This window comes from Chrysochloris asiatica, unplaced genomic scaffold, assembly GCF_000296735.1.
Source record: "Chrysochloris asiatica unplaced genomic scaffold, ChrAsi1.0 scaffold00010, whole genome shotgun sequence".
Classification (NCBI taxonomy): domain Eukaryota; kingdom Metazoa; phylum Chordata; class Mammalia; order Afrosoricida; family Chrysochloridae; genus Chrysochloris; species Chrysochloris asiatica.
In genome coordinates this window covers 34,908,674-34,931,373 of record NW_006408528.1, presented here as the reverse complement: position 1 = coordinate 34,931,373, position 22,700 = coordinate 34,908,674, and the positions used below count along the sequence as shown (strand labels likewise).

At 41.3% G+C, this 22,700-nt stretch overlaps 2 protein-coding genes and 1 pseudogene across 3 annotated transcripts in view; 1 reads left to right on the top strand and 2 right to left on the bottom strand.

Annotated features, from left to right (window-relative positions):
• The window catches only part of DNAJC2 (DnaJ (Hsp40) homolog, subfamily C, member 2), a 32,242-nt gene extending 32,160 nt beyond the window's left edge, over window positions 1–82 (top strand). For both annotated transcript variants that reach the window (XM_006834367.1, XM_006834366.1), the window contains one exon: window positions 8–82. In XM_006834367.1, coding sequence (XP_006834430.1) covers window positions 8–82 — 75 coding nt within the window. The remainder of the gene's footprint in view (window positions 1–7) is intronic.
• Window positions 83–354: 272 nt separating this feature from the next.
• PMPCB (peptidase (mitochondrial processing) beta) lies at window positions 355–20,991 on the bottom strand. Its single transcript, XM_006834365.1, has 13 exons — window positions 20,890–20,991; window positions 17,666–17,806; window positions 16,430–16,516; window positions 15,936–16,065; window positions 11,711–11,909; window positions 11,087–11,166; window positions 8,107–8,219; window positions 7,086–7,229; window positions 2,395–2,555; window positions 951–1,036; window positions 778–866; window positions 549–624; window positions 355–433 (listed from the first exon to the last, which is right to left on the bottom strand). Exons 1-13 carry the CDS (start codon window positions 20,989–20,991, stop codon window positions 369–371), a joined length of 1,473 nt encoding a protein of 490 aa, XP_006834428.1. The 3' UTR covers window positions 355–368.
• Window positions 6,595–6,906, bottom strand: LOC102836124 (annotated as a pseudogene).
• Window positions 20,992–22,700: the final 1,709 nt, after the last annotated feature.

Sequence of the window (22,700 nt, the reverse complement as noted above, 5' to 3'; positions counted from 1 at the left end):
TCCCTAGGAACTCGTGGAGATGGTTAAAGCCAAGAAAGCTGCTCAAGAGCAAGTGCTGAATGCAAGCAGAACCAAGAAATGACTCCTTGACGATCTTTGTTGTGTGTGCATTTTTATAATAAAATGAAAATACTGTACAAATTTCCATTCTTAAAAATTATACTGATGGTGGTTTTTTAAGAGTGCTGCCTCCAACATAATCTATGACTACAAAACAATATTCAAGATAGTAGTAGTACCATCATTTGCACGCGTGATATATTTCATTCACCTTTCCAAACATAACACATTCATACTGATTTTCTCTTTAAAGAGTCTGTCACTTTAATCTTACAAGTCTGTTAATTTTGGAAATGAGTGAGAGCACTTTAACCACGTTGCCAGCACATGTTACTGCGAATCCTGTTAAAATCTGGTAGCTGCTCAATGGGACCTAAGGATGGATAAGAAGATAATTAAAACTAAGAGACTAGTTTTGATTAAAACACTTATTTTTGGGAAAAAAAAAAAAAAGTGTTCTGCATAGAGAGAAAAAGAGACAGACTTACCCACAGCAGCAATAGCTGGACTCTTATTATAAATATATTTGGAGCATACTTCTCGAACAATCTCAGCATCAACAGCCTGAAAAATGAAAGATACTATTAGCATTCACATTTAAAACCTTCACAAACTACAGTTGAATTTCAGTTACATATTTTTCTAGCTTTCATCACAAGGATTCTTATAACAAGGCTATTGTACACAAGACTCAATAGTTATCTCAAGACTACTTACGTCAATTCTTGCCTCAAGCTCAGGGATGGGAATTCTTCTATTGTAGCATAGCATTTGCCTCCCAATATCTTCACAAATTGGAGTTGAACCTATTTAAAAACAAGGAAAAGCTAAGGATTGGAGTACAGATCAAATCAACCATATGAAACAAGAACTTGTGTTTTTATTCTTACCATCAAGTTGCAACAACATGTTTGTTTTTAAGAGATTTTTGGCTCTTGCAACTTCACTTTCAGTGACACTTGTACAGAGTCGCATCCTGAAACAAATGAGGAAAATCTACATGTTAACCTGAGAAATGAATTTTGGTTCTCTCCTGGGTAAGAGTCTGAAGTTACTAGTGAGCCTAACAGCTAGGCAGAGGTAGCATTACTAAGCCTACACTAACCCAAAACTGTATAAGCAGAGTCTAATACAATAGTAAAATAGGCTGTATAAGCACAAAGTCTAATACAGTATTAAAACAGGCTCACGACATTTTCAGAAACACTATAATCATTTTGGGACTAAACAAACAGGAGGGGTGGGCCAGTAGGTCAGTGGTTTCTTGAAAGAATCCATAATTTAATCTAAAATAAATTAGTAAATATAACCCAATGGTTTAGACTTAGGGAGCTGGGATAAAGGTACCAGAGTGAAATCATAAAAGTTTTCTAAGAAATTCTAAACCTTTCAGTTTCTTAACTATTGATTCAAAATACTAGTTTTGCTAAAAAACAAGTTTCTTTTAGTAATAATAACTTGAGATTTACTTTCAGACCACTGCCTTTCCAAGTCAGATAACTGTTAGATTTTCCAAATGACTTCTAGTAGGCATTGATTCATTTTCAACTTTTGAGATTTTATTTCTGAAGTAATCTGCATGATTAAGAATTTTCTATAATGTAAATTGGAGTCCTGTGTGCCTAGGATAAAAGCTGAACTGCTACTGCAGGATTAGTGGTTCAAACCCACCAGCTGCTCCTCGGAAACCCGACACAGGGTTGCTATGGGTCGGCACATATCAACATCAATATAATATAAACCAGGTTCACAGCCTGAGGTGTAGGAACAGATCTCTGAAATTAGGTTTCCTCAAACAAGGGGACCGTTCTTTCCAGATCATTTGTCTGAAGCACACAACTGGACGCTTAAGGGTCTCCTAAAACTAATAGGAGTGTCCTGGTGTGGCGCTGTGGGTTAATGCGCCACACTGCAAAGTCGTTTGAACTGCAAGGTTGGAGGTTCAAGCTCACCAGCTGTTCCTCAGAAACCCTATACAGGGTCACTATGGGTCAGAATCGACTCGACAGCACTTAACAACAACAAAACCAACGGGTTTGGGAAAGAAGAGAAACAGGGAGAGAGTAAAAGTAAGTAATTCTCAATCACCCTACAAGTTAACCATTCCCCGTACAGAGATTAGCTTCTAGGAATGGGGCAATGATTTGAAAACATTTTTAACTTGATTGACATCTGTTCATTATTTAACTGACAGATTTGTTTTTAACAAATTATCTTACAAAACATGGCACCCACTGCTATTAGTTGTCTTCATTAAATGCATGTGAAAACAATCACCAGCAACGTCAAGAAACTATCCTAGACGAGATTTGAACGATTCAAAACTGTTCTCACCATTCTTCTTGAACAACATGTAGCATGTCTGCAATTGTGGCTGATTCACAAACCATATAGAGTCCCCACAAGCCTGTGTCCGTGTAAGAAGTATTGAAAGACTGGAAGCTGTGGCAGAGGCTGCCCTGACAGGTGAGCTGAGCCAGCTTGCTAGATAAGTTCTGGAAAGGAGAGGAGGAAAAAAAATCTAAGGATTGTAGATACATGTGCCCCAAATACAAGAAAAATGACCTATGTGGCAAGTAGAGAATACCCTAAGAGACTGGTCTCCAGCCACATCTCAAAATCCAACGGATCACAATGTATGCACAATGCATCCCGAGAAAAAATCATGATGAGAAAATCAATGAATTCTTACAAATGCTGCTGTTTCCACTTCTAAAATGATACACTGCTTATCAATCCAATTTTTAGAAGGAATCTTGTCTACCTACAAATTAAAAATCATTGCACGTGAAGCCTAGGTGTTTGTTTAAAATAGGGAACTTTGAAAAGTTCATGGAAAAATAAAATTAAAAGATAATGGAACTTTTCCACAAACTTTTCTGAAGCCCCCTTGTATGTTTTAAAGAGTCTTAGTGGCGCTGTATGATAAGCACTGGACTGCTAACAGCAAGGTCCACATTTCAAACCCTCCAGGTGTTCTACAGAAGAAACATGAGGTTTTCTGTACCTGTAAACCTTTAGCGTGGCACTGTGGGTTAATGCAAAGCTGCTTGAACTGCAAGCTTGGCAGGGCAAGGTCACCAGCTGCTCCTTGGAAACCCTATACAGGGTCACTAGGAGTCAGAACCGACTTGACGGCACTTCACAACAACAAACATTTAGAGCTCCAAAAACCCTATACAGGGTCGCTGTTGTTAAGTGCTGTCAAGTCGGGTGCAACCCTGTAGCATTTCCAAGGAGCTGCTGGTGAGCTTGACCGCAGACCCTGTGTTCACACTGATTTTGCACTCAAGCGCATTAACCCACAGCACCACACAGGGTCACTATTACTAAGAAATTACTTGATGGCAGTAGGTTTGGGTTCTAGATACTTCAGATGAATCTTTCTTTGAAATCAAATAGATAATTTTATTTTGAAATAATTTCAGAAGAGTTAAGAAACAAACATGGAAAAGTGGCTCAATATCATTAGCCACTGTTAAGTGCCACTGAGCCGATTCCGACTCGCAGCAATCCTCTGCACAACAGAATGAAACACTGGCCAATCCTAAACCATCCTCACAATTATGCTGGTGAAGATGTAGAGAGACTGGGAACCGTCTACACTCGCTGATGGGACTGTGGAAAATGGTATGGCACATTTTCAAAAAGTGGAAAACAAATACTATTGTTGCTGTTTTACGTGTTATTGTGTCGGGACCAACTCATAGTGATCCTCTGCACAACAAAGCGAAATACTGGTCCTATGCCAACTTTGCAATCGTGACTAAGCCTGAGGCCACTGCTGCTGCCACTTTGCCAATCCATCTCATTGGGGGGATCTTCCTCTTTTTCTCTGACCCTCCACTTTACCAAACATGATATCCTTCTCCAGGGACTGGTCCCTCCTGATAATTATGTCCAAAGTATGAGAAATGATGTTTGGCCATTCTGGCCTCCAAGAAACATTCTAGCTGTACTTCTTCCAACACAGAAATACTATATGACCCAGTAATCCTTCTATTTTGTATATGTCCACAAGAAATAAGAGCCATGACACGAACAGATATGTGCATACCCATGTTCAATGTATCAATATTCACAATAGCAAAAAGATGGCAACAGCCTAAATGCTCATCAACAGAAGAATAAAGTTCAACTTTAGTATATACACACAGTGGAATAATATTCAATGCTAAAGAATAATGATGAATCTGCGAAACATGTCATAACTTGGATGAACCTGGACGACAGTAAGCTGAATGAAATTAGTCAATCACAAAAGGACAAATACTGTCTTGAGATCAATGTTGTATAAAGAAAAGGTTGTTTTGCTAAAAGAAACATTCTATGATGGTTACCAAGGATGAAAGGGAAGAGAAAATTATTCACTAGGTAAAAAGTAGGCACATGTTAACTTGGATGATAGGGATAGCAATATACAACAAGAGAGAAGCTGGAATGGAAATGGAAGACACAGGAGTAAGCCAAGAGTTAAAGTGAACAGAGGTAAATACTGTGAACTGAGGGTACATGGAAGGGATTGCAATCATTATAACATCACAGAGTGTATGGTTTGTTGGATGTGGAACTGATGATCTCTTCTGGAAACACTTAATTCACAATAAAAAGTTAAAAAGAAAAAGTTCATAGAAAAATAGAGTTGAAAGATAATATAGTACTACTCGAAGGCACTTAACAACAACAACAATAGTACTACTAACTAATTGAAGTGTCTTTATTTAAATTTTGCCAATTATACCACTAACAAACTTCACAGCAAAGGAAAAATATTTCTCTGGTCTACGATCAGTTTGTATTTTAAAAATAAAAATCCATATTATAGTTAAGATGCTTGGCTGTCTTCTGAATCTTGGTTTCCCTGGCATACCATTATAAAATAGACACTTGAAGGGGAGATAAAGAAATAGCCAGAAATGTCACCATAGAAAGCTTGTAAGTCCATCTTCTGCCTATAACTGATTGGAATACCTAAAATGGGGATACAACGTGCCCAGTGAAGGAGGCTTCCTATAGAGCCTCTATATTACATAAGACCATAAGTGGAATCCTGAACCCCATCCAGAATTTTCTGAGGTGGGAAATTTCCACTTGAAAGGACAAGCAGACCAGCCTGGAGAGGCTAGAAGAACAGAAGATACTTCTTTAAAGAAAGACCGACAGGAAAAATACAAAACAACAATGGCAGTCTGACTGATTACTACAAGAACAAGCAAGTAGCATGCCCAGGAGACATCAAGGCAAGCAGTCGGGTCCCCTCAGGGCAAACCCCCTTCCAAGTCTAAGACTCAATTGGAATACACAAGCCAACACGTGCTCTCACTGGTGACCATGTTGGTCACTGATAAGGGGAAGTAAGGGGAAAACAGCAATGAAACTGTGAGCTAAGTCTGACCACATTCAATAGACTCCTGTGAACCTGGGTGGAGAGCTGGTTGGACAGCAGTTTTGCAAGACCTGGGGATTCCTGGGTCCAGAGACAGTGATATGGCCACAGAGGACTAGAGTGGAGAATGAAGCATCCAGCTGATAAGAAGAGAGGGCATATACACAAGAACACCCACACTTGCAGATAATACCCACTTGACCTGGCTTCAATGGCTAGATGATCAGAGCTCAACTATAAAAAGAAAGAAGAGGAAAAAGAGTAATCTTATACAATTTGATGAACTTGACCTATACCTATGGATGCAGCAGCTCATAAGAGGGAAAAAATTTTTATAGTGAGGATCACTCCCACCCCTCCATACACAGGGCAGACAGCGATGGACATTGGTTACCCAAATTTGGGGGGCTACAAAGGCAAGAAGTGACTGGCTTACAAGCTTTCAAGAGGGAACCTAGATCCAGAGGGCGTGGAGGAAGGTAGACTCTCCACTGAGTAGTATCCAATCTGTCTAGGCAGGGCTGATGAAAGAAGATGCAGATAGGTCTCTTGTGATACAATAGTGAATAATTGTTATCAGGACTGATTGTGAAGGTTGGAAACGTAAAGGTAACGTTTTGTAGCAAAAGGAAGGAACTGGTTGACTTTGCAGTCCGTCCGGGAGCAGAGGCCCCTAGGTTCATCAAGGGAGAAGAGCGGAGTGTGGGACCCTACCCAGAGAAGCAGTGACACCAGAGATGGAGGCAGAGACGATGACAAGGACAGACAGAGTGGCTGGGGACTTTAGACCCATAGAGGCAGAGGGGCTGTGTGCTGACAACTGGGGGTAGGCTTGCGGGGTATACCCTTTGGTTGATTGATGGTGCATGGAGGGATTGTAACCATGGCAATGTAACGATATACGATAGGATGAATGTAAAGCTAATGCTCTCCCACGTAAACGATCACATAATTCACAAAACATTTTTTTTTTAAATTCATATTGTAGGGCTCCAACTGCCATTTTTTAAAATACATATATTTTTAAAAGGGTAGAATTAATATTTTATTGTCATTTATAATCAGATGCAAGTTGGGCATATAGTCTTTCTTGTAAATAAAAAGTTTTATAAACAGCTGATGGCTGGTTATGTTTTCAGAAAACATAATTAACATAATTCGTTAATGGTAGCTTCAAGTTTTTCCTTATTAGCACCAGAAAATTCACCAACCTTTTCCCCCTTCTTATAAAACTGAAATGTTGGCATGCATCTGACTTCACACTCTGAGGCAACATCCTGACAGTCATCCACATCAAGGAACACCACATTGCCAAACTTTTCAGAGAGGGAATGATAGAAAGGTTTGATCATTTTGCAAGGCCCACACCATGTGGCTGAGAAGTCAACGACTACAAGCTTATCTCCAGAACTGCTCAAAGCAGCATGAAAATCTTCCTTGCTTTCGATCTGCTTCACCATTTTGGCGTTGGAAGGGGGGCAGGAGGGCTAATCTAATAACGGACTGTAGAAATAGAAGGAACGGAACCGAAGCACCACACAGAGCTTGGACCTAAAAAATATTCTTACAAAGAACTTATATTTGGTAAAACAAAGTAATGTTTTCCTTATTTTAAGAAACTTTTTTTTTAATAACCTACCATTCCTCCTCCAAAAGAGCGGTCCCAGTTGCCAATCAGTGTGTTGGCCACCATGAGAGAGATTGTGTCTGGATGTGCCCAACCCACAGCTTCGACAGCTATTGCAAGGTGTGCCAGAGGCATCTTGTCATCTCTTACACGAATCTGGTTACAACAAAAACAAAGCTTGTCAAAGTAGCCATTATGCAACATGCTAAACAAGAAAAACCCATCAGTCATGTTCCTGGCAAAATCAGAATGAAATGTTCACCATGACAGTTTCTTTTTAACTATCAAGCCAGTGTTACATTTTATAATTGAATCCAGAAAAATGTCATGAGTTAGGAAAAAACACTCACTTAGAGACCTCTAATTGAAATACTACAAATTTAGAAACGGTCAGTTGTCTGGTCAAAAATAATCTAATTATTTCAATGGTACAAATTAACATTGTATGTTTGTCAATCTAAGCTTTGCTAACTTAAACTAACACTGGCATTGTTGATCACTGTACTATTGATATAGTTCTATGCAGTTGCCAGCAACAGACCTCTTTCTAGATCCTACTTTCAGCATCACCCCTAATTCGACAAGCTATCTAAGCCTTTAATGAGGCTTATATATACCTGCAAGTAGCAGATTCACTTCCAAAAGTGTACAATGGGCAGAACTTAGTTAAGAGTAAACCTGATGTGAAAATCAAAATTTGGAGTGTTTTGGATTAAAAGCTTACTTGTACGCCTTACAATATTTAAACAGGTATAGAACCAAAACTAAAGCACAGAAAGATCCAATTATAACACTGCCCTTAATCATCTTGCTTCCTTAGGACAGAAAAATTAATTTAACTTCCATTTAAATTGAAATGGACTAGGTGGAATGTAAGCAAATGGGTTCATCCTATTTCCTATTTCTATGTGTTAGTTTAAGTCATTTCTTCTATTTCACTCCTACTATAAACATGCACATTGTATACACTCAACTATAAATACAACACAAGACACCTAAGGCCAAAGACTAGCTCTGGAAAGGCTTGCCCTACCTCACTTCCTGTGAATTTGCAGGGAGGCAGAGCTGGTATTTTTCCTCGGTGTGTGGACAGAGAATCACCAAAATGAAACTTCGCTAACTCAAGCAGTTCATCATGGGACACTCCTAAATTGAAGGAAAATATTTTCACATGCATCTAGTAGCAAGCTTACATTCTAAATCAAACACCGAATTGCCAATACGTTTACAGCAAGTTCTAGTAGCTATGTTGTTGTTAAGTGCTTGAGTCAATTCTGACTCATAGCGACCCTGTATAGGGTTTCTGAGGAGCAGTGGATGAGTTTGAACCACCAACCTTATGGTTCAAAAGCAACCTTGCAGTCCAGCACATTAACCCTTAGCACCACAGCGTAAGTTATACTATGAACTATTTACATTCACTAAAAGTCAATGAAGAGTGAGTTGCTCACACAGCACTCACTTGCTTGGGTCTACATGACTTTCTATTTCTATAGAGCAGGGGTGAGGATCGTCCCTATGAGCCGTTTAAGACCCATGAAATGATTTGGTCTGGCCCTGCCAAGGCAACTGCAGTTCCAGTCATCACATTGTTGTTGTTGTGAAGAGCCATCAAGTCGGTTCCATCCCACAGTGACCCTGTATATGATTTCCAAGGAGCAGCTGGTGAGCCAACCTTGCAGTTCCAACAGCTTTTCAGTCTGGCGCATTAACCCACAGCGTCACACCAGGACTATAGCCATCACATTGTTGTTGTTAAGTGCTGTCGAGTCAGTTCTGATCCATAGCGACTCTTTACAGGGTTTCTGCGGGTGTAAATGTTTACGGAAGCAGAAAGCTTCATCTTTCTCCCGCGGATCAGCTGTTAGTTTCCAACTGCTGACCTTAAGGCTCGCAGCCTGATTCATAACCATTACGCTACCAGAGCTCCTTACAGCCATCACATTATGAGTGAGTTAATTAAATATTTGACCAAATATGGCAGGCTAATTTTTAAGTTGATAATTTCCTATGGCCCAAGAATGATGTTATAAATTTTGGCAGAAAAAAGACCCCAACTCCTGCTTTACGGCAATCCACATGTTCACATCTAAGGTACTTGAAAATACCACATGCCACACAAAGTCATTGTGTATTGAATTAATTATAAGCCCTAAATGCAAACAGTTAATTTTCAACATTTTTTGAAAGTAGAAAAGAATATAAGCTGCATCTCACTTAGAGAGCTGGATACATAGATATGCTTTGCTGTCTGAGCTCTTGTTATTAGAACTCAAGAACAAAATAATTTCTGCTACATTTCTGAATAAATCCATAGTTCTCCAAACCCTCACTAATCACCATCTCAAATATAGGAATTTCTTTGATTCTATATCCCTTACCAGGCAAACTCAGGAACCAAGAAGAACCATTTAGTAAAGTATTCCTGAATGCAAATATAAACGAGGCAAATTTAGACGTCTGCAAGTGCTTAAAAAGTATTTGTCACAGAATTTCTTTAAATTGAATATTTTAGTAGGATATAAAAGCCCAGTTTATACCCATATTTTTCAAACAAATCTGAGGTTTAAAGCAAGATAGCATACTACTCTACAGTTTTCAGAGCAACAATGTAGAAAACCCATGTTGGCTATTCTGAGGGTGGCCAGGCAATATGAAGACCACAGCACTACAGAGCGAGTGAAAGCACAAGTAAAGATAGTGTACATAGTTCTCGCCATCCGAGGACAAGAGCTTTAACTGTTTTACCACCTTCATCAACCAGTTTTCCTGACTGGATGAGCCAATCCTCAGCTCCTGGCCCAGTACCACCTGTATTTACTCACCCCCACCCAAAAGGCAGGGAAGTCAATATTCTTTAATGAAGCTAGAATACCGAAGACTTATTTTTAATTGGCAAATAAGCTACAGTTCTTTAAAATTATTCAAAAAGAGCTAAATGGTAATGAAGACAACTTACAGGAAATCAGCAGAGGTTTGTAACTGGCACATTTTACAGAATTTCTGATGCTACAATAATGATGAATGAGCAAACATCATTATTTATGTACCAATAAGACCCAGGTCTAAAGAGCCATGGGGTATAGGGCTGTAACCATAAGGTCAGCAATCCACCAGCTGCTCTGCAGGACAAAGGTGAGGCTTTTTGCTCCCATAAAGAATTCCAGTCTCAGAAACCTGAGGGTCGCTGAGTCGGAACCGACTCAATGGTACACCACCCACCACGGGCCAGGTCTACTGCTTGGAGGTAGAATTCCACCACTGAGCCTCCACTCAATGGCGCTCCATCTATGTGAATGAGCAAACCAAAGAATAAATGAAGAACAGAGCTATTTCACACTTGACCAAGGATGAAGCTGACTTTCAATAAACTATTAAAATTTTTAAAGAGATTCTCAAACTCTAGTTCACTAACTTCCAAGAATAACTGTCTCCCAGTTCACTCATAAGCCCTTAGATACTGAAGAGTATGAAACCTACTGAAGAAAAGAAGGAGCTCTGGTAGCGTAGTGGTTATGAATTGGGCTGTGAACCTTAAGGTCAGTAGTTGGAAACTACAAGCTGTTCCACAGGAGAAAGATGAGGCTTTCTGCTCCCATAAAGATTTACAGCCTCAGCTGTACAGGGTCGCTATGGGTCAGAACCGACTCCACAGCACAGAACCACCATTGAAGAAGTCCTGGTGTGGTGCTGTAGGATAAGCTCTGGACCACAAGGTCAGTTTGAACTGCAAGGTTGGTGGTTCAAACTCACCAGTCGATCTTCAGAAATCCCAAACAGGGTCACTGAGTTGGTAGATTCAGCAACACTTAATAACAATAAATAACAACAAATGAAAAGAAGGAAAGCCTGATTCCAGTGCTCCATATTCCCCTTATACAACCTAAGGAAACAACTTGCTGTACAATCAAAACTCTTAGGCATTTCCCAACAGGATCAAACTGATGAGTGTCTGATAGAAATCACTCTAATGACTGTGTTGAAAAGATTTATACAACATTAAACTGACTGACCTCCAGCAGCGGCAAGCACTATTCTTGGCCCCTTGTAATGTGTGGTTATATAGTCCACCAAGTCCTTACGATTTATAGATCTGAAAACGGAAACACAAATACATGAATAGTTAATATACTTACGTAATACATGTAATAAAAATGGACCGTAAAGGACCAAATAGGATATGTTGCTGTTAGGTACTGCTGAGTCAATCTGACTCACAGGGACACCATGTGACAGAGTAAAACTACCCCATAAGGTTTTTGAGGTTGTAATCTTTACAGCAACAGACTGCCAGGTTTTCTTTCTGCGGAGCTGCTGTGTGGGCCCAAACTTTCTATTAGCAGCCAAGCTCTTAATCACTGCACCACCAGGATATAGGCAACAAGTATCGAAGAACTAAACTCTACATCAAGTAAAAAGGCAGAGTTCATATCCATCTCTTTATTGATTCCATAAGTACCTATAAGCCCAGATCCCTGGGAGTTAGGTGGAGCTAAACTATAGCTAACTACAGTTTCATTCAGATTATTGGGGGGAGAGGGAGCCCAAATTATACTGAAACACACTTTGTGAATATTTTCGAATATCCTCACCACTCATAAACGCTTCTCCAAAAACAGAGCGCTGATTAAACTTACTTGATATTTTCAGTTGGTCCCAAAATTGTCCGTCCAAGTGCAGTATTCTGATAAGCTGTGGCATGAAGATAATCAAAAACAACTTCTTGTAAATTGGTTTCAACTTCTTGCATCTCTCTAAGGATTACTCCACGCTCACGTTCAATCTCTGCTTCTCCCAATGTACTGTTTTGTATTATATCAGCAAGAATCTCTACAGCTAATTGAAAATAAAAGAAACACTCAGTCAATAATCTTAACTTTCAATATTATAATCTCAACTACAGCATCAGAAACTAGCATCAGAAACCTTAATACTGTCCATCATTCAATACTCACTAAATGATATAAACTGAGGATAAACAAATTTTCTATGCATTCAATACACCTAAAAGGATAGTTTTAAATATAAAATATAAACCTCTGTGGCAAAGAAGAGCTTGGGGAAAAGCCTTAATCTGCCAGAGGCCCCACATCACTTTGTAATGATTCTACAGCTGGTTGAAAAATGCCATGGAAATCTGCACACGGGCACAGATTGTCCTCAGGGAAAAAGTACAAAGTAGAAAGTTATTTTATTTTAGAAGATATGGGGAAACAGAGTCCATATCACTCAGTATTTACTGACGAGGCTGACACATGAAGCAGAGAATCCTCATAATCTATACTTATACAATTAGTCTCTTTTTAAACACCCTTCCCACCACTTCCCTTAATCTAGCCAAATTAACCTATCTAGTCAATGTCACGGAGTCCTGGTGTAGTGCTGTAGGATAAGCTAGTAATAACCAAGCTTGACCACAAGGTTGGTTTGAAACACAATGTCGGGAATTCAAACTCACCAGCCACTCCTTGGAAACCCGAATCAGGGTTGCTATGGGTTGGTACTTAACAACAACTGTCAATGCTGGGAGTCCTGGTGTGCGGCTGTAGGATGAGAACTCAACCACAGTTTTGGAAGGAGGTCTGGTAGCGTAGTAGGTTACGAGTTGGGCTGCTAACCACAAGGTCAGGAGTTTGAATCTACCAGTCACTAGGCTGGTGGGTTGGAACTGCTGAACTTGTGGTTAGCAGTCTAGTGCTTATTCTACAGACACACCAGAAAAGTTTAGAAACCACTAGTCTAAACATCTGAAGATTACCCCATTAACCAGGCTTTTCAGCATGTTTTAAGAGACAGCTGCTTCAGAAAACACTTGCACTTCAGATGCCTTGGGATGCCCCCCTCTGCTTTTCTGTTCCCATTGGCAGGGACACAGTCCTTCTCAGCCAGAAGCTCAGAGAAAGAAAGAAAAAGGGTCTTTTGCTTTCCCTGCTATTCTCTGGGGAAATAAAAAGAAGAGGCACTAGAATAAGTCACCTTTTAAAGAAACTTGGCCAGTCCTTCATTCCAATCCTTAACTCATCCCTGGGCAAAAACTCAGGAAATCATTAAGAGACTTACAAATGTTTTTTGAATTCAAACCAATAGATTCTTCACTGTTGCTGTGGTTGTTATTTTCAGTGTTGAAATTAGAGTACTGTATTATATATATGAAGGAGCTCTGGTAGCGTAGTGGTTACGAATCGGGCTGCTAATCTCACGGTCAGCAATTCAAAACTACCAGCTGTTCCAAGGGAGAAAGATGAGGCTTTCTGCTCCCGTAAAGATTTACAGCCTCAGAAACCCTCTACAGGGTTGCTGAGTCAGAACCAACTCCACAGCACCTAACAACATTATATATATGAGTGTAGTGGCTCTGTAGGATAAACACTGGGGTGCCAACCACAAGGCTGGCAGTTCAAGTCCACCAGCCACTCTGTGGAAGAAAGATGAGGTTTTCTGCTCCTGCAAAGATTGTACAAATTTGGAAATCTTATATAGGGTCATCATGTGTCAGAATCACCTGTTAGCATTAACATCGACAATATTATGTTGCTGTTATGTGCCTTCAAGTCACCAGGACTCCATATTCATATATATGTAGTTTTTCTTACCAGTGATGCATTTTTGTTTTGCTTTGTTGTCTTGGCAAAGAAAGCTGACACAGTGACTCAGCATTAGAAATCTCTGAATTTGAATGAAAGACTATTTGCAACTGAGTCCCAGTGAATTATGTAACCTTGAGCAAGTCAGAATTTGAGCTTCAATTTTCACAACTACAGAAAGGAGACATTTACAATGCCTACATTAGCTGGTGAGATAACAAACATAAAAGTACTTCTGTAAAGTGCCATTTAAATGTTATTACTGAAGACCTGGTGTGGTGCTGTAGAGTAAGTGCAGATCCACAAGATCCATTTGAACCACAAGGTTGGCGGTTCAAACTCACCAGTAACTCCCTGTAAAAACCCTATACTGGGTGACTATGAGTTAGAATCGACTCAACAGCTCTTACCAACAACAGTGAAAACCTACTAGAAGCCCCAAATGCCAATGTCAAGTTGTTGTTTTGTTATTATACACACCATCCAGTTGACTGTGCCTCAGAGTGCCCCATGTGAGCCCTACTCCGTGGAAGTCGGTCAGTTAGTCTTTCTCCTGGGGAGATGCTGTGGCTGTTGTTAAGTGCCATCCACTGGATTCTGACTAATAGTAACCCTGCTTCCAAGGAGTGGCTGAGGGATTTGAACCCCTGGCCTTGTGGTTAGCAGTCTGGTACTTACCCTATGCTGCCACACCAGGACTCCTGGGTAGGTTCAAACCACCAACCTTTCAGTTAGCAGTCAAGAACCTACAAGCTTAATCATTTCACCTGCTGCTGCCATTACGTCCCATCCAGGCCTGTCAGTTCTGACTCACAGTGACCCTGTACAGGGTTTCCCAGGCTGTGAATCTTTAGAAGCAGAAAGACTCATCCTCCTGTGGAGCACTTGGTGGATTCAAACTACTGACCTTGAGGTTAGCAGCCCAACACGTACCCACTACACTACCAAGGGCCCTTAATAATTTTACCAGTTAGCACTTTTTGTTAAGTGCCACTGAATCAGTTCTGACCCATAGCGACCCTGTATAGGGTTTCCAAGGAGCAGCTGGTGAGCTTGAACCGCCAACCTTGCAGTTCAAACGGCTTTGCAGTCTGGCACATTAACCTACAGTGCCACACCAGGATTCCAGTCAGCACTAAAACTGCTAAATTTTTAAAGTTAATTTTCCTAGAAAAATGTTTTTGTGCAATAACCTTCCTTTCAGAAATTCAAGGCACATTTTGATCAAGTATTCTACAGAAGTATCTTGATCAAAAGGGGTGCAAACTTCTGGAGTCATTGAGGATGGATGAATCTCTGCAATTGTTGCCCTGAGATAATGTTTACATCTTAAACCAAAAACATCTGCTAATGTCTTCTTAAAACCAAACAGCACATCAGCTTATGGATTAAAGAATATTCACCTTGACATCACGTTCTTGTAAAGAATGACCTATAAGGAACCAAATTAACAGCAACGGAAAAGGTTAGACAGAAAGCCTAGGAGGCAGTGTGTTGATTCATGGGAGAATTCTCAGAAAACAAGAGAATGCTTGCACAACCTGAAGAATATAATCAGCATCACAGAATTTTTTGCGAAATTGTTGTTTTGCCATGTATACTTTCAACAACAAAAAATACTTTAAAATGCTCTAGAACCATAACTATAACAAACTGCTACACTATTGTGTCAAAACAAGTTATTTCATTTCTACAAAATAAGAGCAAACTTTCCATTCTATTCTGTTGCTATAAAATCAACCATCAGCCACCTTTTAAGTAAATACTTGCTCATTTTGCTCTGGACTAGTAATATTGGCGTCCTGGTGTGGCGCCGTGGATTAATGAGCCAGACTGCAAAGCTGTTTGAACTGCAAGGTTGGCAGTTCAAGCTCACCAGTCGCTCCTCAGAAACCCTGTATAGGGTCGCTATGGGGCGGAACCGACTCGACAGCACTTAACAACAACAACAGTATTTTTACCAAACAAGCAAGAAAAGTAAAATAAAATGCTTTACTCCACGGGCGTAGCTCTGGAGGAAGCAAGTTTGAGTCAAGCTTTTATGCCTAGTTTACACTCATCTGTCATTTTGGAGAAAAAATATAAACAGCTGTCTCCTCCCTCAGAGTCTAGTTCATTTCTTTATATTTCTGCAAGTTACTATTTCACATGGGGTCACATGGAGTGGGAATCGACTCAACAGGCAACATCAGTATCTCTTTCACTGCAGACATACTGAAACAGCACTAAGTGGTTTCTGAGTCAAAGCTACACGTCTATAGCATACACATAACAATACCTCGTGGCAAATCTTTAGAGAATGCTTTGGCGTAATAGACAGTCTGTTCTCTGGAGGTATAGGCATTGAGATGAGCACCCATGTTTTCAATCTCAAGTTCCAGATCTAACTGGGATCTCTTTTTGGTGCCCTGAAATAAAAGAGGGGAGAAAAATGATACCTTCTTTCACCCTTTATCTGCGCTTAACAGTTCAAATAATGAGCATGGGGGTCACAAGCCTCTTTAGCTTCATGTAAGGGGCCAAAGTTCGTTTCTAAAGTTCATTAGGCTTCAGAAATGGTATTCACTCAGATGGGCCTTACATCCCAAGAGGAAAGCCTTGCTTCAATTTACAAAGTAATTATTAGTGGTTTCAGATTATTGTCCTCAAGGAGAGATTTAAGAAGTAATAAAAATAAAACACAGTACATTACTGAAATGTGGTTCTCCTTGTCTTCAAAGAAAGAGATTTGAGGTAGCTTACTGTCTCTGAAGCATAAACCCTACGACTTGCCTTGAATGCCATATGCTCCAGAAAGTGAGCTGTGCCATTATTCTTTTCATTTTCATACCGACTTCCAGCATCAATCCAGAGCCCAACCTAAATGCAACCAAGGAACAAGTTAAAAACAACCATTTCTCCTCTTTTTTGGTGGGTGGGATGGGGTGGGGAAGTGAAGCAGGAGGCAGGGATGCTTTTCTTCCTCTTTTCGTCTAGACACTAAGGTTTTCTTGACCTGGGTGAACTGACAGTTCTTCTCTATGGACTACAATGAAATTTAAAATTTTGGTCATCAAGCCACTGATGAGTACTACAAACATCTTGACAACTTGGCTGAAGACCCAGATTCTTAGTTCAACTCACTGCAACAGCCAAGTCACAACTGTGCATAAAGAACATCAGAAACCTATGCTCAAATCCTGGTTCTGCCAGGCATTAGTTGTGTGACTTTGGGCAAAACCATTCTGAACTTGCTTCTCCTATTGTAAAATGGGCAGGGTGACGCCCACCACAAATTATTGTTTTAATTATTTTAAAGATCAAATAAGACAATATGCCTTAAAAACCTGGAACTGAAAAACGTCCAGCAAATACATCTCTTTCATTTTTATCAATACTACTAACATTAAAAGGAGCTCTGGTACCGTAGTGCTTACGAGTCGGGCTACTAACCTCAAGGTCATCAGTTAGAAAATACCAGCCGTTCCACGGGAGAAAGATGAGGCTTTCTGCTCCCGTAAAGGTTTACAGCCTCGGAAACCCTGTAGAGTCGTTATGAGTCAGAATTGACTACACAGCACGAGAAGGCTTCAAAAAGTTAACGGAAAAGTGGAATGAAAAGATAATGGAATTTTCCTACCTTTTGGAAGCCCTTCGTACTAGGCTATAAGAACCAGATGAAGACACTGAAGCAGGGAGCACTAGCTATGGAAGGCTCACTGGAGGAAGGTTCACAGCCCAGTCACCTGGCAGGGCACACGATTGCTGTGGTTAGGCGCCGTGGAGCCAGTTCTGACTCACAGCCACCCTGTAAAGGGTTTCCGACAAGCAGTTGCTGGATTTGAACTGTGGCTAGTCATCTAGTGCTTATCCTATAGCACCATACCAGGACTCCTTGGGGCATAATAGCTGCTACCATTTTTCAACCACGCAACTAAGTATCCAGGAAGAACCAACGCTTAAACGAACCAACTTGTTCCCCGTCAGTGAGAGATGTCTCAAACAAAGAAGGTGGCCTGAGTCACATACCGTACATGTTGAGAGCCCAGAGTCTTCAGATGCCACTCTGAGACCATTTTCCAAACATGTTACTCGTGTTTCAGGAACATTCAGAACAACTTGGGTTGCTGCCTGTGTACTTCTCACTCTGCTGCCGCTAAAATATTGTGACTGGATGGGTAAAAAACAGAAGAAAGGAAAACATGACTATTCTGATATTAACTGTTGATTATTGCTACTTGTTGCCAACTGCTCTCATGTGGGTTGACTCACAGCAGTCCTGTATACAGTATCCAAGGAGCAGTTGGTGTGCTTGAACCGCTGACCTTGCAGCTGGCATTCCAATGCTTATCCTACAATGCCACACCTTATTGGAAAGCCCAAATCGATTTCAAATCTCACTACAAAGGTGCACCTTAACTTTTGCTTCCACTGGTATTCACTCCCTTGCCTGGCCCAGGAGTTTCCTTAGTGAATCACTGTCCTAAGTCAGCAACTTGCCTATAAGCACACTCTTCCTTCAGGGAAGGGGCTCTGGTGGTGATTCTGCAGGAGACAGATGAGGTCCATTGCTTCCACAGAGAGATTTACAGCTTCGAAAACCCTCAAAATCAACTCAAAGAAAGTGGGTGTTTCTGTTTCCTTCAGGGACTATGCCTACTTCTCCTTCTTGTTGTTGTTAGATGCTGTCTAGTCAATTCAATCCCAAAGCAATTCTACGCAAAACAGAATGAAACACTGCCTGGTCCTGTGTCATCCTGACAATTTTTGCTACACTTGAGTACATTGCTGCCGCCACTGTGTCAGTCCATCTAATTGGGGTCTTCCTCTTTTTCGCTGACCAAGCATGATGTCCCTTCTTCAGGATCTGGCCCTTTGTGATAATAAGTCCAAAGTATAAGAGACAAAGTCTTGTCATCCCGGCTTCGAAGGAACACTCTGATTGTACTTCTTCCATCACAGATTTATTTGTTCTTCTGGCAGTCCATGGCACTTTCGGTATTCTTCTCCAACACCATAACTCAAAATGCATCAATTCTTCTAAGGTCTTCCTTATTTATTATTCAACTTTCACATGAATATGAGACAACTGAAAAATACCAAGGCTTGGGTCAGGTACACCTTAGTCCTCAAACTGACATCTTTGTTTTTGAACACTTTAGCGGTCTTGTGCAGATTTGTCTAATGCAATATGCATGATTTCTTGACTGCAGCTTCCATGAGCATTGATGGTGGATTTAGGCAAAATGAACTCTTTGACAACTTCAATCTTTTCCCCACCAATCACGATGGTATTTATTAGTCCATCTATAAGGTTTCTTTACACTGAGGTGCAATCCATACTGAAGGCTATGGTCTTTGATCTTTATCAGTAAGTATTTAAGTCCTCTTTGCTTTTAGCAAGCAAGGTTGTATCACCTGACTATCCCAGACTGTTTATCAATATTGCTAACATTAAGTAATACATTATAAGAGGACTTCAAAAGTTCATGGAAAAGTGGAATTAAAAGATAACAGTCAGGACTGATTGTGAGGGTTGGAAATGTAAAGGTAGACATTTTATAGCAAGGAGGGGAGTGATTAACTTTTCAGTCTAGGAGCGGAGGTCCCTAGGACCATCAAGGGAGAACAGCAGAGAGAGAGCAGGACCCTACCCAGAGAAGCAGTGATGCCTGAAATGGAGCCAGAGATGATGACGTGGAGCGATGGAGCAAATGGAGACTTCAGATACAGAGAGGGAAAGCGACTGTGTGCTGAAGACCTGGGGGGCATGGGGAAGGATTGCATGGAGGGGATTGTAACCATGGCAATGAGACGATGTACGATAGAATGAATGTAAAACTAATGGTCTCCCATGTAAACTATCACATAATTCACAATAAAACATTTAAGAAAAAAGAAAAAAAAAAGGTAATGGGACAGTGCCTGGTTTAGGGTCTGACACACAGTAGTTGTTCAATAAACGGTGAATGACAAAAAAAGATAATGGGATTTTCCCACCAACTTTTTGAAGCCCCTCATACTAGGTTACAAGAACCAGATGAAGACCTGAATTGGTATATATACTTCAATATATCTAGAGATACACTTTATTTCAACACATCTCCTAGAATGTTTCACATTCAGTATCAATATAGAGGTTAAAAGCAAAAAAAGAAAAGGAGAGAAAAATATGAAAATACTTAATACACATTAAAAAGGAAATTTGGGTTTCCATTTTCAAGTAAAGCACATTTTGAAAAGGAGGATAAAGGAGGTGATGAAAAAGAGGAGATGCTCAAGTTTATGTTTCTTGGCTGATTGATTTGTTAACTATTCATCATTTCTAAGTTTTCCTTATGTTAAATTCCCAACATCCTTTGGATAAAGTTATAGGCACTCTCAGAAATATGCAAATAATAACAATATTTTATATTAGGAAGCCCATTCATTAGCTCAGCCTAAGGAGAAAATAATTTCTGGTCTGGAAATGGTCCATTTTTCAATTTCAACTAATTTGCAACCACTCTGTTTTTCAGTAATTAACACGTTGCTAGTTGTTGCCTTCCCAGTTGATTCTACTCATGGTGACCCCATGTGTGCCCACCCATGTGTGCCCAGGAGACCTGCTCATGGGGTTTTCTGGGCAGTCCTCCTATGGTACTGCAGGATAAGCACTCCTCGGCAAGGTCGGCAGTTCAAACTCACCAGCTGCTCTTACAGGGTAGCTATGGGTCGGAACCTATCGATGGAACTTAGCAACATCAACAATCTTAATGGAAGCAGATCACCAGGCTTTTTCTTAAGCTGGAGGGTTGGAAGCCGCCACGCTTCAGGTTAGCAGTGGAGTGCCAGGTGAGGGTTGTTAAGTGCCGTGGCGTTGGTTCCGACTCACAGCGATCCTGTATAGGGTTTCCCAGGAGCGACTGGTGGGTTTGAACCCCTGGCCTTGAAGGCCTTCCGCGGTCCAGTGCCTACCCTACAGCGCTACACCAGGGCTCCGAAAGCATAGAAGGGGACTTCAGAAAGTTTGTGGGAAATGGAATTAGATAATGGGACTGTCCGCGGAATCTTCTGAAGCGCTGTAATCCACTCGCTACGGTAACTCCACGGATGTGGGGCGGGTGAGGGGCCCAGCGCATCGCCTCGGAGAGGTCCGGTCCCACCCAAGTCCGCGCAGGGCCCCATGACCTCGGCAGCGGCGAAGGCGGGCTGCTGCCTCTCCCACCCTACACTATCTCGGCCAGAGCCTCGACAACCGGAGGGAAGTTCACCTGTCCGGCGGCGCCTCCGACCAGGAACCTCCGGGGGTATCCCAAGAGCTTTCGCTGCGCCGCGGGAACCAGCACGGCCCGAGCCGCGGCCACGGCCGCCATCTTCGCTGTGCGGGGTCGAGGATGTGCTTCCGGAGCAGCCGTGATTCCAGAGAAAGCGATGGGCCCCCGCCTTGTGGCCAGGGCGGGAATGGCATGCCCGAAGTGGCGAGAGAAAAGGCAATTTGGCGCTGAGCAGTTTACACCAAAGACTTAGCATTAGAGTGCGAACCATAAGGGCGACGGTTCAAACCCACCAGCTGCTTCTCGGTAACCCTGTCATACAGGGTCACTATGAGTGGGAACCGACTCGTCGGCACTTAACAACAACAAGTTTACACCAAATACCCAAACCAGAAAACCGAACCCACTGCCACCTACTGGATTAAAAATAGAACTGCTTTTTAGGGTTTCCGAGACTTGCGTGTTTCAACTGCCGACCTTGAGGTTGGCCGACCAACACTTAACCCATGACACCACCAAGGCTCAGAGTTTGTAGAAACCTCTGTGTCATCAGTTACATTTATCGATCGCCTACGGAGCACAAGGCACAAATATGGAGGAGTTTAAAGTAATCTGGTACAATGTATCATCCCATTGTCTGCTGGAATAGATTAGAAAAAGGGACTAAGATCCATAACTCACTGCCCTTGCAGGAAGTTTTCAGTGGAAGGTGTGAGAAGAAAGTCTCCAGTGTTCACCTTTAAAAAAAAAAACTTTTGCGGTCTAGCTCCCCATCCCTTCCCATAGAACTCGCTCTGCGTAGTGGTTAGGAATCGGGCTGCTAACCTCAAGGTCGGCAGTTCGAAACTACCATCGGTTCCACGGGAGAAAGATGGGGCGGTCTGCTCCCGAAAATATTTACAGTCTTGGAAACCCTGTGTAGGGTCACTATGAGTCGGAACCGACTCCATGGTACTTAACAACAACAACAATCACTTTACAGATGTTACTTACAGTCCTATTGGCAGGATTTGACATTGTTAACCTCTTTAAAAGGTTCTTTTCTCATCGTATGGTGGACTTTCTCCTGCTTCTCATAGAACCTTCTCCTTCACCTTCTTGAACTCTTTTTTATGTTACTGATGTTGTTAACGTGCCATAAAGTGAATTCGAACTTATAGAGACCCTTTGTACAATTGAACAAAACACTGCCTGATCTTAAGCCATCCTCACAATCTTAGCTCCTTTGACGTCTTTCTCCAGGGACTTGTCCCTCCTGATAACAGGTCCAAGTACAAAAGATAAAGTCTTGCCATCCTCTTTTCTAAGAAATATTCTGGCTGTACTTCCAAGACAGATTTGTTCATTCTTTTGGTTATTGTTTTTATTGTTGTTGTTGTGTGCCATCAAGTCAGTTCCGACCCATAGCTGTAGGAGACCGCAATCACTGAGATGCTGAGGACCAGTGTCACGGACGAAAATCCAACACGATGCCTCTCTCAGGCTTGCTAGCCAGGGACCTTGAGGGCCCAAGAAAGTAACCTCTGGACGTCCCAGGTTCATTGGCTTTTACGAACTCACTGCTGGGCTAGCTCTGTATAATTTCCTTTAGTCCTATTAATTCGTTCTATGCTTCGAACTGCAGTAATTGTAGCTTCTGAGAAAATGGTTTCTTATGTGCCTCTCTTAATGTCTCCACTGTGTTGGCAGTGCTTAAGGTTCTGGGAACAAATCTCTCTGAGGAACAAACTCTGGCCACCTGGCAGACATGGCTTTTCTTTATCAGATTATTCAGTTATGTTTGATATTAACTTAATACATGAGCCCTT

Bases quoted from the DNA above. Each gene is read 5' to 3' on its own strand.
- PMPCB (XM_006834365.1), bottom strand. From the start codon at position 20,991: ATGGCGGCCGTGGCCGCGGCTCGGGCCGTGCTGGTTCCCGCGGCGCAG. The intron at 1,037-2,394 runs GTGAGAACAGTT...CATTTGTTTCAG, and splicing joins CATGTTGTTCAAGAAGAATG to GATGCGACTCTGTACAAGTG. The intron at 434-548 runs GTAAGTCTGTCT...ATCCATCCTTAG, and splicing joins TCCAGCTATTGCTGCTGTGG to GTCCCATTGAGCAGCTACCA.